Source organism: Hyperoodon ampullatus (assembly GCF_949752795.1).
Source record: "Hyperoodon ampullatus genome assembly, chromosome: 14".
Lineage (NCBI taxonomy): Eukaryota > Metazoa > Chordata > Mammalia > Artiodactyla > Ziphiidae > Hyperoodon > Hyperoodon ampullatus.
The window spans coordinates 37,631,704-37,648,017 of record NC_136927.1 but is presented as its reverse complement, the minus strand read 5'-3'; the positions used below and the strand labels follow the sequence as shown (position 1 = coordinate 37,648,017).

The following is a 16,314-nucleotide window of genomic DNA, read 5'->3' as shown; positions in this document are numbered from 1 at the left end:
AACTCAGGAGAAGGCAGGAGCTAGCCCCGGAAGTTCACTAGTTCATTTCTGGGTGTTTATGAGGAGAGCACACAGCTTTGATTGTGAGACACTAGCAGGAGGAGAGATCTTCTATATACATGCCACACACACACACACACACACACACACACACACACACAGTGTGATCCCAAAGAGGATCACTGACCAGTCAGGTGGGCAGGGCATTCAAAGAATAACACATGACTTGAATCTGAAGGACTTTATGCATGATAGTGTGGGCAGGTATTTACTTCTAACACATTTTCAATGCATTTCCGATGCTGGGCAGAGCCACTTTCCCCTACTTCCCTATCATCCCTTTAGCTGACAGAGGGATGACTGTCATCTCAGGGCCTGTAGCAAAATAGCTGTTTTAGTCCCAACTGACATACTTTTCTGACATTACTTTGCAAATAAATAAATAATTAGTTACTGGGTCTGCTTCCGGGATTGAGAAATGTTAAGACTCTAGGTCTGTCCTTGCTGGTTCACACTTTGCATTCAGACAGGGAGGGTGAGGTTAGAACTACATGCTACACCCATGACACTAGTCCCTTTGCATCAACTATTCATAACAACAGAATACTCCCCGATACCCGGATGGTGCTTTATTTCTCCAAACATTTTCACACCTATCCACTCATCTCTGCAACATTTTCCACGTGCCTGGAGTGTGAGCAGTGACATTGCAGAGGGGAAAGTACTTCCTCTCTCAGGAGCTCAGACCCCAAGCCTTGCCAGTTATAGGCTTCGAGACTATCAGCATATCACTGAATCTTGCAGAGTCTAGCTTCCCCATCTCCAAAATGGAAATATAATGCCAATCTTGCCAGGTTATGATAAGGTAAATGAAAGAAAGTATACAAAACTCTGGGCACAGTGTCCAACCCCTATTGCAGTTATGGTTGTCACTGTTGTTTTTAGGTAGGTATTGTGTTTAGATGCTGGGGGTGCAGAGATGGATGGGACAATCTCTATTCTCTGAATGCTCATTATCCACTGAGGGAAACAGACAAGCAGCAATACGAGTGTGGGGAAAAATACCACAGAAAGAGAATCTCCCAACTTCCTTTTATTAGGGACTGAAAGATAGCTAGTAGTAGTTGCTTATTGAATACTTGGTGTGTACCTGGCACACACTCACAAGCATCCTAAGCGATAATGTTATAATTACCCCCCTTTGACAGAGGAGGAGATCAAGGGGGATTACTTGGTACATAGCTAGTGAGTGGTGGAGTCAGGATTCAAACCTTGGTCTCTCTGTGTGTAAAGCGCTTAACTTTAGGAAGAATGATAATTTCGAGAACCATAAAGAAGGAATAAGGTTCATCAGGAAGACACAGGGGGTAGGGGAACAACGTGAACAATCTGAATAATCTCAGCACAGCTCTGAGAAGCAGCTGAGGCGGCTACAAGTAAATGGTTGTTAAATATACTCATGGCCCTCCCCAGCAAATGGACACATGTCTGGCATACAGTGGGCACTCCACACCCTACGTTACATGCCCACAGCCCTGGGCTCCCTCCTCTGCTTCTTCTTGGCCTCTCCCACTGGACTCTGTAGCCCCAGCACCAGGCTCAGGCCCAGTCCAGGTCAGGTGCAGTGAATGAATGCTGACTAGAGAGGGGTCAATGCCTTCTAGCTTCTCCATGAGGGCTCTTTGCACAGCATCAAATGACATCTGTGAGCAAGGATGCTGTGTTTTTGTGATCAGCCTGGACGCTTTGCCAACCCCTGTTCTCTTCTTTTGTGAACAGGGAATAAGTTGTGGCACTCTCCGGGAGATGAAGATCAAGCCGGGTTCCATGGGGAAGGCCATCCCACCCTACGACATTCAGGTCTGGTGGTAAAGACATTGGCAGAGAGCAGTTAGTGCTCAACTAGGGTTGGACCATTGTGTGACATGAGGTGACAGAGCAAGTCTTGCCTCCTGGTTGCCCTTCCTCTTCTCCGCCTACTTTTCCTCCAGTTTCCTGGGGAGGTTTCAGTTGAGACCTGCAATGTCCTGGGCATGAGTGCAGCTTGCCAGGACAGCCAGAGGCCTCATGCACCGAGCCTGGAAAAGAGTACTTGCAGTAGCACAGGCGGCTCTCTCCACTGCTGGTACTTTTAGTTTTTCCTGATCCGTGTTTTCTAGCTTGAAGACACATTTGTGATGTCTATATATGCATGAAACACATAGACCCATGGCTTGGGTTTCACCATTTGCTGATTTCAAAGACTTTTGACCGCTTTATTCTATTTTCTGACAGGGCTCCTCTACCCCAACCCCTCCCCCAATGACCCCCACTGTGTCACATGAATGAGCCAGGCAGTGTTTGGGTGGGGCCGGAGTGTTGGGGGTCCCTGCAGGGTGGGGTTCACAGGTCTCTTGCTCCAGATCATTGATGACAAGGGCAACATCCTGCCGCCCAACACTGAAGGAAACATTGGCATCAGGATCAAGCCCACCAGGCCCATAGGCGTCTTCATGTACTATGAGGTAAGGGCACACCATCTGCCCCCATGCGGCCCAAGAATCCTTGCGGGAGCTGTGTAGGTGATAAGGGACTGGACTCAACTCTGCATCCTGAGACTTCTTCCTTCTTCCTTTATTCACTCCAAGTCAATGAAACCTGTTCTAATTAATCTCAAAGCTCATAGTGTGTTCCCACATCCCTTTCTGTCATAACCCATCTGGCACTTATGGGCTGACTGATGGGGTAGAAAACAGCCTGGCTTCAGAACCACCAGACTTGGGGTTCAGTGATCTCTTGTGGTTAAGAATGCTGGCTTTGACTGGGTTCACATCATACCACCCCACTTACCAACAGGGTGCAAACAAATCTATTAATCTCGCTGAGCCTCTAGGGGCGCTATTATCCCCACTTTGAAGAGGAAGGAACTGCAGATTGGAAACTTTACATGTCTTTCCCATGTCAAATAAATAGCAGGTCTAGGATTCAAAGTGTGTGTTTTGGACCCCAAATTCTAAATGAGAAATCCAGGGACTACAGAAACCTACAATAGAGTATAAGGAAACCTGCTGTAACTCTTCATCAGACAAACCCTAGCTAGCAGTGGCCACTAAGAGGAAATCCTCAGCTTCCAAGATGGACTGTAGAAGGGTAGACAGACCCTGAAATTGATCTCAGACTCCATCTCCTTTCTACAAAGTCACAGCCACTGGTGTCACTGTTGTGCTCACACTATGGCCTTGGGTTGGTGGGTGGGGTCCTGTCCCTCTGTGGTACTATTGTCCAGAAGCAATCATGCAAGCCTTAGCCTTAATGCTCAGTAGCACAGTTTAAAGGTTGGATAAAAGGGAAAATGAACACAGACTAACGTGTATAGATCAGCAGCTCTTAATAGTGACTGCACGTTAGAATCATTTGAGGGAATTTTTTTTTAAATACTTGGATGCAACCACAGAGATTCTGCTTAAACTGAACTGGGGTGGCCCAAAGCCATGACTTAAAAAAAATTGTACATAACATATTTTATTTTGCAAAGATGTCTTCACATATGGCCACACTGATTTCCTTCATTTCACATGTTCCCATGGCAATGAGACATGTCACTCTTCCATTGAGATTTGTTGGCTTATATTCTGTTCTTTTATTTTCTTTTTATTGAGGCATATATATATATGATATAAAATTTACCCTTTTCATCATTCCTGAGCATACAGTTCAGTAGCACTGAGTAAAATTTACAGTATTGCACAACCATCACCACTATGCATCTGCAGAAAATTTTCACCATCCCCAGAAGAAATTCTGTTCCCATTAAACAATAGCTGCCTAGTCCCCATCTCCCCAGCATTTGGTAACCTCTAATGGTACTTTTTGTCTTTAAGAACTTGCCTATTTTAGTTACCTCATATAAGTGGAATCATACAGTTGCCCTTTTGTGTCTGGCTTATTTCACTTAGCACAATGTTTTTAAGGTTCATCCATGTTTTAGCAAGCTGTCATCTTTTGAGACTGAATAATATTCCATTGTATGTATATACCAAGTTTTGATGGACATTTGGGTTGTTTCCACCTTTTGGCCTTTGTGAATAATGCTGCTATGAACACTGATTGTGCAAGTAACTGTTTGGGTCCCTGCTTCCCTTCTTTTGGTTATATACCCAGAAATGGAATTGCTCGATCATATGGTAATTCTGTTTAACTTTTTGAGGAATTGCCATACATATTTTCCACATGCACAAGGGTTTTCATTTCCTCGTATCCTTACATACACTTGCTATTTTCAGTTTATTTTTAATAATGGCCATTCTAATGGGTTTGAAGTGGTAACTCATTGCGGTTTTGATTGACATTTCTTTAATGACTAGCATCTTTTCGTGTTCTTATTGGCCATTTGTATATCTTCAGAGAATTGTCTATTCAAGTTCTTTGCCCATTTTTAATTGGGTTGTTCCTTTTTCTGTTGTTGTTGTTTCTAAGTTGTAAGAGTTCTTTATGTGGGCTGGATATTAATACCTTACCAGATATGCAAATTATATGCTTTGCAAATATTTTCTCCCATTCAGTGGGTTGTCTTTTCACTTTCTTGATAGTATCCTATGACATACAAAGTTTTTAAATTTGGTGAAGAACATTTTATCTATTCAATATTTTTATTTTATTTCCTGTGCTTTTGGTGTCATATTCGATAAATCATTGTGAAATCCAAGGCAAGATTTTCCTCTGTGTTTTCGTCCAAGAGTTTCATAAGCTCAGCTCTTACATTTAAGTTTTTGATCCATTTTGAATTAATTATTGTGTATGATATAAGGTAACTTCATTCTTTTGCATGTGGACATCCAAGGTTCCAAGCACCATTTGTTAAAAAGACTGTCTTTCCCACTGAATGGTCTTGGCACCGTTGCCTAAAATCAATTGACACTATATGGGAGGGTTACTTTTTGGGTTCTCTATGCTATTCCAGTGGTCTGTATGTCTCTTTTTATGAATGTATCACATTGTTTTGATTGCTATAGCTTTGAAGTAAGTTTCTGAAATCAGGAGTGTAAGTCCTCCAACTTTTTTCTCCTTTCTAAAGGTTGTGTTTGCACTTTGGGATCTCTTGAGATTTTATGTGAATTTTCGAATGGGTTTTTCTATGTCTGCAAAAAACACCATTGAAATTTTGATAGGGATTGCATTGAATCTGTAGATAATGTTGGGCAGCATTGTCACCTTAATATTGTCTCAAATCAATGAATATGGGATGCTTTTCCATTTATTTATGTCTTCTTTCTCTTTTTCAGCAGGGATTTTTAATCTTCAGTGTACAAGTCTTTCACCTTCTATACTAAATTTATCCTTAGTATTGTATTCTTATTGATGTTTTCTTAATTTCCTCTTTGGATTGTTAATTGTTAAAGTATAGAACTGCACCTTAAATTTTGTGCATCGATTTTCTTTTCTATAACTTTGCTGAATTCCTTTATTAGCTCTAACAATTTGTGTGTGTGAGAGGAAGTTTTTTAGGGTTTTGTACATGTAAGATCATGTTATCTGTGAACAGATCTAGTTTTAATTCTGTTTCATTTTGGTGCCTCATTTCTTTTTCTTGCCTAATTGATCTGGGTAAACTTCCAATACTTTGCTGAGTAGAAATGGTGAGATCAGGCTCTCCTGTCTTGTTCCTGATCTTAAGAGAAAATCTTTCAGTCTTTTACCAGTGAGAATGATGTTAGCTATGCTTTTTTAAAAATATATGGCCTTTGTAATGTTGAGGATGTTTCCTTCTATTCCTAGTTTATTAAATAAACTGAGTGTTTTTATTGTGAAAGGATACTGAACTTTGTTAAATGCTTTCTCTGCATCAATTGAACAGATAGGTGGTCCCCCAGCCCCCAGTTTCATTCTAGTAGCATGGTTCATTACACGGATTGATTTTCATATGTTGAACCAGGAATAAATCCCACTTAGACATGGTATATAATCCTTTTAATATGTTGCTGAATTCTGTTTGCTAGCATTTTGCTGAGAATTTTGCCCCAATTATTCATAAGGGTCTGTAGTGTTCTTTTCTTTTCTTTTCTTTTTTTTTTTTTTTTTTGCGGTAGACGGGCCTCTCACTGTTGTGGCCTCTCCCATTGCGGAGCACAGGCTCCGGACACGCAGGGTCAGAGGCCATGGCTCACAGGCCTAGCCGCTCCATGGCAAGTGGGATCTTCCCGGACCGGGGCACGAACCCGTGTCCCCTGCATCGGCAGGCAGACTCTCGACCACAGCGCCACCAGGGAAACCCTCAGCTAATGTTTTGACAGAGATTTTCTTGAGTGCCAAGAGGTCAAACAAACAAAAATACCAATAACAACAAAAAGGAGAGAACAACCAATGTACAAGTTAGGTCTGTGCTGGGGTACTCCTTCACCACTTAGCTAGGCTTGCTCTGAGCCGAGAGATCAGTCTGAGGTGAAAGCTTAAGGTCTTCTCAGGACTCTTGTGAGCACATGTCTTGCTCAGGTATGTGCATGGTTTTCTAAATACCGTCATGTGCACAGCTGTCTTGAATATCCTAATTTCCCAAAAGAATCTCACCCCAGCTTCTCCTCCAGGCCTTGATGACCTATTGTATATCTCCACCAATAATTTCTTACCTCAGGCACCTTTTACTTTTGTGGTCTTCCAGGTAGCTTCTATGAACAGTGCCTATTGCTCTTCCAACTTATATTCTGAGTTACACGAACTGGGTGCCTTGCACCAGTCCTTCAATTATCACGAGATAGGTTACAACAGGTGTGTACAATAATTTGCAAGTGAGATCTTCTCTCTCTGGTTGGAGCAGGGGGACTGGAAACTGGGCTGCCATCTGCTCAAGACTAAAACTGCCATGTAGGAGAAAGCCTGGAGCAAGGGTGAATAAAGTGTCACAAAACTTGTCTGCCATTTTGAAGATGGCTTTTTCTTGATTGGGTATTTATAAGGTTGTTTTAAGCCTTTGACTCTTTCCCAGACGTCGTACATAGTCAATTCAACTTCTTGTACTTTTTTCTGGGTTTTTTGGGGAAATGAGACCTTAAGTCTTCCTCATATTCCATGTTTTTTTGACATCACCTACGAGTAGCACTTTTTAAAAGTAGTCAAGGTGAAGAACTCACTTTGGTGCCTCTGTAGACTCTGACCCTCTCTGTGTGGTAGATGTGATACTATTCTCCTACCATTCAGGAGCTCTTCAATGGCTCTGAGAACCTACTTCCAAGAAGTTCAGGTCCAGAGAGACAAAGGAATTCCTTCCCTGGGTGTGGGAGTCCCATCTGCAAGGTTCCAATCTCTGACCCTACCTCAGATGATTGACATCAAGAAATTTCATTTCCTTCAGGGAAGACCTGTCCACAGGGACGTGTCAGGTCAACTGTATCACAGTGCACTGAAATGGACAGCAGTTCAAATGGTACATGAATTGGGGGTGGGACTTTTTCTGTACCCTTTGATGTGGTGTCTCCTAAATTTCAGTCATTCAAGTCCACATCAACTATTTTCTGCCATATCCATGCACCATCTATATTATTAATTACATTATTTTTAACTTTAAATCAAATTATTATTTTAAAGCATTTGTTTAAAAAAGAATTTGATCTGGTATCTCAAGTGGAAAACAGTATCTCTTGCCAGAAACAGGAGGCAATTATAACCATAACTATAATACACACAAAACATTTTCTAAAATTCTAGCTAACTTCTATTTTCACCAGAAGTCCTGAAATGGTATAATAACTCTAAATGGAAAGTTACCTTTAAAACTGTCTAAAAATAAAAAATTAAAGGCAAAAAATGCTCTGAAATGGAAACTTATCTTACTCTTGGTAGTTCCAGAGCTTTTAAAAATATGTCCGAGAATCTCAATATAACCAATTGGACGGGACTCTAAAAAAGGATACAATTTAATGTTTAAAGATTTTTTTTCCTGAAACCTCTTAAAATTATTCCATGTTCCAGAAGAAGAAAAATCCCAACACACTGCTTAGTGGTCACATGCATAGGCTGTAAATTCAAACGCCAACCCTCCCACTGCCCAGCTGAGTGACTTTGAGGGAGTTATTGTGCCTCCTTGAACATCAGTTTCCTCTTCTGTAAAATGGGCTAAAAAATGCCAGCCTCACACAAATCTGTAAGGTTCACAGCAGCTTTATGCATAATAGTTAAAAATGAAACTACGCAGGTGCCGTTCAGTGGGTGAATGGTTGATCTGTGTCTCATCCGAAACGTGAGATACTGTTCAGCAATAAATATGATCAAACTATTGATGAACACAGTAGTGTGGATGGATCCCCAGAGAATGATACTGCGTTTAAAAAAAGAGCCACTCCCAAAGGTTATATACTATATAATTCCATTTATGTGACATTATTAAAATGACAAAATTATAAAAATGGAGAATAGGTTAGTCATTGCCAAGGGGTTAGTTATGGGAAGGGAGGAGGAAGAAGGGAGAGGAGAGAGGTGGATGTGGATATAAAAGCAACGTGAGAGATCCTGGTGATGATGGGACTGTTCTGTACCTTGACGGTGGTGGAAGATACATGGACTTACACATGTGATAAAATGGCATAGAACTAGATACACTCACACGCACACATGAGTACAAGTAAAAAACTGGGGAAACCTGATTAAGATTGGTGGATGGTATCAATGTCAATATCCTGGTTATGATATTGAGCTATATTTTTGCAAGATGTTATTATTGTGAGAAACTAGGTAAAGGGTACATGAGATCTCTCTGTATTATTTCTTATAACTGCATGCAAATATACAATTATCTTAAAAGTTTAATGAAGAATACCAGGTTCATAGGCTTTCTGTGAGGCTCAAATGAGGTAATATTTTGGGAAGAAAATTCATTCAGCAAACATTTATTGACACTTCCCATCTGTCCAGCCACTGTGTAAATGCAGAGCTTATAACAGTGAAGAAAAGAGAGTTATGCTCTAGCGGAAATTTTATTTTACTGGAGTGGCACACAAAAGTGAGTTGTTATTTCTAAAAATTGTTCTGGGACTTCCCTGCTAGTGCAGTAGTTGAGAGTCCGCCTGCCAATGCAGGGGACATGGGTTCAATCCCTGGTACAGGAAGATCCCTCATGCCGCGGAGCAGCTAAGCCTGTGTCCCACAACTACTGAGCCTGCACTCTAGAGCCCGTAAGCCACAACTACTGAGCCCACGTGCCGCAACTACTGAAGCTCGCACACCTAGAGCCCATGCTCCGCAACAAGAGAAGCCGTCGCAACGAGAAGCCCGCGCCCCTCAATGAAGAGTAGCCCCGCTCGCCGCAACTAGAGAAAGCCCGCGTGCAGCAACGAAGACCCAACACAGCCAAAAATAAATAAATAAATGAATGAAATGAAAAAAATTGTTCTTAAAATTGGTTGAACATTGTTCAGTAATTGACCAGTAGCATGCATTGAGTGCTTGCATGTAATGAAAGTAGACTCAGAGAGATTATAAAAATTTCCCAGGTGCCAGGTAGAGCCAGAAGCGGGATTCAAACCCAGATCCGAGCCCACTGCTGTAGCTCATCATCTCTAAACTCACTGTTTTTGACAGAGGAGTGTTGTTCTCTTTGCAGAGTAACCCAGTGAAGACAGCCGAAGTGGAGTGTGGGGACTTTTACAACAGTGGGGACAGAGCGACTATTGATGCAGAGGGCTACTTCTGGTTCCTGGGGAGGGCTGATGATGTCATCAATGCCTCCGGGTAGGTGTGGCTGACGTTGAGCGGCTGACGCTGAGCAGAACGTACCACCCTCACGAGCGTGGTGGGTGGTAGCATGCCCAGACATTCCTTCATGCCTGGGTGAGGGACTCTCAGCCTAACTCTGAACCAAAGTAAGACATCATGCAAGTTAAAGGCACTGGGAAGGAAAACTTTACTTTGGTCCCTATTTGTTGAGGGAGCTTATTCTGTGTGCCCCTCTGATGAACCACATGTCACAGAAACACATAACAACAACAACAACAATAATAAAATTCACCTTTATGGAATATGTACTATGTAACCGTACTCTCTGTAGAACTTTATACAAACCACCTCCCAATGCTGTAAGGTAGATGTGATTATGCCCATTTTATATTATTTTAATTTTTTTTTGGTGGGGGAGGGGGTGGGTGTAGACCTGACAGTGCGCGGCATGCAGGATCTTAGTTCCCCGACCGGGGATTGAACCCGTGCTCCCTACAGTGGGAGCACGTAGCCCTAACCACTGGGCCCCCAGGGAATTCCCATGATTATGCCCATTTTACATGAGGAAATGGAGTCGGTGACCAGTGAAAAACATTGCCTGAAGTTTCAAAGACAGTACAGGGTGCAGGCCAGATTTGCAAAAAGGTGGTCTGACTCGAAGTCTGTTGTTCCTAACTCTTACATGATTTATAAAGAAAAAAAAATGACACGTTACACTAGAATAATAAGTTTTCTTGGGAATTTCAGGAAAATTGAGTTTGTTGTTTTTAATTTTTAAAACAAATGCTGATATAGTGAGGAACAGGGTGTAAAATTTGTACAAATATTTAAGCTAAGGAGTTTTCATGCCAGGGGAAGCTGCTTGAGCTTGAGCCAAGCCCCAGAGCTCTGGGAGGATGAAGCATTCACCTCCTCTCTCACCTGGGGAGCACCTGAGCCTTGTATTTCTTAGCATGGAACGTTCAGGACTTCACATTTCAGTCCCATTACACAGGGCTCTGGCGCCCTGTGACAGATACCCTCCGTGCCAAGGGAAGATGTGTCTCTCCCAAAGATGCGATCTGAGGGCCTGGGTCACCCTCGCCCGGGAATTGGCTCAGAAGGAACCATTGGTCCTGCAGGTACCGCATTGGGCCGGCAGAAGTGGAGAACGCCCTGGCAGAGCACCCAGCGGTGGCTGAGTCCGCTGTGGTGAGCAGCCCGGACCCGATTCGAGGGGAGGTGAGGATCGGGACGTGGAGGTCATCGTGGCTGGGTGTGGGGCTGGGAGGGCAGGTGAGGGGAAAACTTCCAGGCCATACCTACCCAGGCTTGGACCTAGGGTGAAGGGAGGGCATGCTTGGTGTGCATGTGACTTACACGATGTGGTCAACAGGGGGCACTGTGGCCTCATCTGTGACTGAAACGATGCTGATTGTGAATGCTGCTGCTGCTGCCATCTAGTAGTTAATCAGCTCTTACTGGATGTCAGCTCATTTATCCCTCACAGAACACAATGAATTAAGGGCTCTTTTAGTACCTTCTTGCAGAGAAGGAAACAGAGGCATAAAGAGATTAAATAACTTGCCTGGATTACAAGCTAATAAGTGGTGGGAGATTGAGCACTCTGGCTCCAGAGCAGGCATCCTTGACTCAACAAGTGTTTATTGAACACCTTCTATGTACAATCCCTGTGTAGTTAAATGAGGACATAAATAATAATAGGAAACTAATAAATTACCAACATTTATTAAATGCCCACAAGGTCTTAACTATTATTAAATGCCCACAGAACTCTACCTATAATAATAGTGAAAATGGTGATGATAACAATGATAGGAATACAAATACGTTTAAACTGGCTTCACGCTTTATGTGTATTATCTCATGGATTCTTTACATAAACCTGATAAGGAATGAACCTGTCCTCTCTCCACTTCGCAGAGAAGGAGATCAAGATTAAGATAGGCTAAGTAATGTTCCAAGGCAAAGAGTGGAAATTGGAAGTATTGGGATTTGAACCTGGGATTTCCAAAGGCTCTACTGTCAGTTTGCTTTCCCATTAATTTAGTAAGCATTTACTCTTTATTTTTAAGTTTTTATTTATTTATTTATTGGCCACGCAGTGTAGCATGGCATGCGGGATCTTAGTTCCCTGTCTAGGGATCGAACCCGCGGCCCCTGTGGTGGGAGCGCAGAGTCTTTACCACTGGACCTCCAGGGAAGTCCCAGGCATTTGTTCCTTAAACTATAATTTGGTTGTCACTCGCCCTGAGCCTCCACTCTGGTTCTTCACCACAGGTAGTGAAGGCTTTCATTGTCCTGACCCCAAACTTCCTGTCCCATGATCGAGACCAGCTCACCAAGGAGCTGCAACAGCATGTGAAGTCAGTGACAGCCCCGTACAAGTACCCAAGGAAGGTGAGTGAGAGCAGACGGTTGGGGTCTGGTCCCTGTGAGTGGTTCTGGGGGCTCCACCGCCTCAAGTCTCATACAGTGTCTGGGGTGAAGCCTAAGTAGCCAAGAGCACTAATATTTTTCTCTGCAGAAGAAGCATTTCAGCTTAGGGGTGTGAGGGAGCCCACTGAATCGGATGGAACCTCGATCCTGTGTCAGAAATTCATCCATTGCTGGAGTGTCAACCTAAAGAAAAATATCAGACAATTGCCCAAAGATATCCAAGAAGGTTATTTATAATCTTTCAAAATTTGAAAAAGACACCCAAACCAGCAACTTCCAAACTATTAAAAAGCATTATTTGTCGTGAGAAATACATTCTATATTGCAACCCAATACACATATACATACATAACAAAAAAGAACAAAATGATATTTACCCTAACGACATGTAATACATTCTGATATTTTTTGTTCAACTTCATTTGTTTTAAATGCTGTGCACAACCTATAAAACTGTGCAGCAATAGAGAAATTATGAAATTACTCATGGAATTTAATATTATTCTGTAATTTAAACTGATGATGCAGATTTTTAACATAAAATATCACAATAATATATTATTGAGATAAAAAAGCAGGCTAAGAAATAGCGTACGTAGTGCTATCTGATATGTTTAAAAACAAGTTAAAATTTCCTTCTTTTGTAGTAATACTTTGCTGCATTGTCTGAATGTTTACAATCAATACATATTATAAAGCTATATAGCTAACGTTTACTGAGCATTTACTGTGTGTACCAGGCCCTGGACTCAAGGCTTTACATGCATTATTATTTCATTTAATCCTCTCCACAACCTGAGATAATCATCCCACTCTACAGAAAGGAAACTGAGGCTTAGAGACTCAAAGTAAATTGCCTGAGATTACAGTAAATAGAAGCTGGATTCAACCCCATGTGTATCTGACAACAGAGTTCATGCTGCTAACATTAGGATCTGATGCTTTATCGAGAGTAGAATAGAGGATGCGTACCAGTCAGGAAGGGCTACATGTTACTGTGGGTAACAAACAGTCCCAAAGTTGCAGTGGATTATAACAAGGACGGTGGCTTTCTTGCTCACGCCACTTGTCCACCATAGCTTTCCCGGAGCCTTTGCTCCACATCCGCTCATCCTGGGACCAGGATAAAGGAGCAGCCACCACGTAGGCACCTCCCAGAGAACTAGAAGAGATGGACAGAGGGGGTGGCCTGTCTCAATGACTCCCAACTTTTCTGTTAGAGGTGGCACACTTCACTCCTACTCATATTTCACTGGTCAAAGTACATCAAAGGGCTGCATCCAACTTCAGGAGGTCAGAGGAGAATCTGACATAAATGGTGGACCCCATTAAGGCCCCCACATGGCGCCAGCCTGTCTGGGGGACTGTGAGAGGGCAAAGGAGGAGAGCTGAGGGTTGATAGAAAATGACGGGGTGACTTGGTCAGAATGTGTTTGCTTTATCCTCAACCAGGTGGAGTTTGTCTCAGAGCTGCCCAAAACCATCACTGGCAAGATAAAAAGAAGTGAACTCCGGAAGAAGGAGTTTGGTCAGATGTAATTGGCAATAAACTCAGAAACCACTGTGTGATGTTGGCCAAATGCCTGGCGGCCTCAGTTTCCTCACGATGGTGAGGGTGAGGAGAGGAACGCTGAGAGGGTTGACTTCAAAGGGAGCCAGGAGTGTCAACATTCCAGCATTTTTGTTCTTTTAAATTAATATCAATCACTATCCTTCCTCCAAGTTCCCTGTTCCTTTCAGATTGCCCAGCTGAGCGCTCAGAATGGGGCTGAAGCAAATTAAATACTGACTCAGCATCCACAGTGAGTCTGTTGTGCATTTATTCTGTGAAAGATCCAGTGCTAAATGCTGTCCCTCCTAATTCCCCCAACCCCCATCAGAGATTGCCCCAGGGCCTGATTCTCCCTCCTAGTTCCAGAGACTCTGTGACCCAGTCAATGACCAGGACATAGAGGTCTCGGAGGAACAGTCCATGTGGCCCCTGGGGTCTGCTCCTGCCTGGCTTGCCTCTGCCCACCTGGGGGTGAGGCGGGAGGCAGGGCAAGCGTGGTGTCTGGGGAATGGAGAAGAGGGGAGGGCAGCCCAGCTTGGTGACGACACTTGCCTGCCACACCATCCCTCACCTGCCCCCTCCAGTGGACCCACTGCCTCTCCTCCCACCAATAATGCTGCTGCTGTTACTGCTTGCAGGTCCCAGCCTGGACCAGTGCAGGTGAGTGAGGGCCCTGCACTCTGGGGGCCCAGGAATCCTGCAGGACTCCTCCAGCCCTTCCCAGGGACCCAGGAGCTTTGTTCCCCAGCCCCTCCCCAGGGGCCCGCAGTCCTCCCCAGACACCTGTCCTTATACTGTGTAATCCCCTCTGCCATCCAGAGCCCTCTGACCCCCCTGGCCTGTGGTCCTGTGAACTAACCCTTCACTCTTAATTGCAAGCCATTTTAATCATATAGCTATAACCATATATCCCTCAATATCACATAACAACTGCAGAGGAAACATTAATTTCAGGCACATATAGTATATTTACAAAAATTAACCTTGTTTATTTTGGCCACAAAGCAAATTTCAACATATTTCAAAGGAATGAAATCACACAGAGCATGTTTTTTGGTAATGCAATTGTGCTAGAAGAGTCCTGATGAAAAGCTAACTAGAATTTCCCATGTTTGGAAATTGAGAAGTACACTTATACATAAAACATGAGCAAAGAAGAAATCCCAAAGGGAAAGATGTTACAGTTGAACTGAATTACGTGGTCATGATAATATGGTAATAAAATATGTTTCCTTCTGGCTTGCGAATTCCACTTTGTGTGACCAGATGGTATGGGTATGGTCTCAAAATCATCCCTAATTAACGTAGACATTTTAACGCCTGAAACAGGGTTAGATACATCACCTGTTAGCATGGGCTTTAGATTATGAGCCTAAACGGGGGGGAAAAAATCCAGTCTGACTCTCATTATTGATTTCCAGGGACCTCCAGAAATTGAGAATTTTAATGGAGAAAGTTCATCAGCTTCTCTTCCGGGGGATCTGAGGACAGCACCCAATCAGCTTGGCAGTACCAGGAGTGTGGGGTGGGGAGAGCCAAGCAGGTGGGCTGGGGCCCAGGGACCCGGGTGGTTAGACAAACCCCACTGGTGATGGTCTATTCTGGGCCCTGTCCTGAGGTGAACTTCCTAAAGGTGCTTTTATGTGTGATTGACACAGTGGTCTCCCAGCTCATTCAGGCCCATGACAGCTTTAAAATCATTGCTTTAAAGCCCATAGATTTTATTATGGAAACTTATTGTAAACAGGAAACATTCTATTACTGTTATAATGGAAAATCAATGTCTTTTACCATAAATACAAAGAAATGATTTAAAAAAAAGCAAAACAAAAAACAGGGATAACAAAACAATAGTGTTGAAATCTGTTTAGATGCAGTTGCCTGCCTACAGAGTCCCACATTTGGGCTGTGTGGTTATAAAAAGACAGACTAGGCACAGAAGGAGTGGAAGTCAGACTAGCCCCGAAGTGAATGGGAGGCAGACGCAGCCTGTAAGGGACTGGGGACTTCCATGAACGGTGCCAGGGTCACCCTGGTTACAACTCAAGCAGGGATGAGGGAAAGAAGGAGAAGTTAACAGAGTTAAGGGGCCTGGAAAGGGTGAGACCATTCGTGCAGCAGACGAAGCATCCCCAAAGCGGGTTCAGCCTCCCATCCAGGGGAGGAGCCCTCCGTGGCCCCTGAAGGCAGGGTCAGGAGCCTTGGGCTTGAGACCCAGCTGTGCTGCTTACCAGCGGTGTGACCCTGGGTGGGTCTCCTCCCTAAAATGGAAATGTCCAGTCCTGTGTCCAAAGACTGTCATGAGGACCAAGGGAGGCCATGTGCTGAGCGCCTGTGCCCATCAGCTTCATCATCTCCCAGGGGCGACTGTCCTCCCAGAACTGGCACCTTAGAAGCTGTGAAGCCTTTAAAGCCCCCTCCTGTTACCAGCCTGTGCTAAGCACTGTACTTTGCAGGCATCTTCTTATGGCCCATACCATCTCTATCCCCATTGCACAGATGGGGAGTCAGGGAGAGGTGTTGTACCCAGGCTGAGAAAAGGGTCAGGAGGGACTTGGGTCTGGGTGGGAGTGGGGGGAATGTTGGGAGAGGAAGAAGCTGGAGCTGGAGCCTCCAGAAAGAGAAGGGGCCAGAGAGAATCA

At 43.7% G+C, this 16,314-nt stretch overlaps 1 protein-coding gene across 2 annotated transcripts in view; it reads left to right on the top strand.

Moving 5' to 3' along the window:
• Nucleotides 1-13,659, top strand: part of LOC307063319 (acyl-coenzyme A synthetase ACSM1, mitochondrial) — a gene marked incomplete at both ends in the record, with an annotated part of 37,599 nt that extends 23,940 nt beyond the window's left edge. For both annotated transcript variants that reach the window (XM_079719378.1, XM_079719377.1), the window contains 6 exons: nucleotides 1,780-1,860; nucleotides 2,403-2,504; nucleotides 9,569-9,696; nucleotides 10,803-10,902; nucleotides 11,962-12,081; nucleotides 13,573-13,659. In XM_079719378.1, coding sequence (XP_079575504.1) covers nucleotides 1,780-1,860; nucleotides 2,403-2,504; nucleotides 9,569-9,696; nucleotides 10,803-10,902; nucleotides 11,962-12,081; nucleotides 13,573-13,659 — 618 coding nt within the window. The remainder of the gene's footprint in view (nucleotides 1-1,779; nucleotides 1,861-2,402; nucleotides 2,505-9,568; nucleotides 9,697-10,802; nucleotides 10,903-11,961; nucleotides 12,082-13,572) is intronic.
• Nucleotides 13,660-16,314: the final 2,655 nt, after the last annotated feature.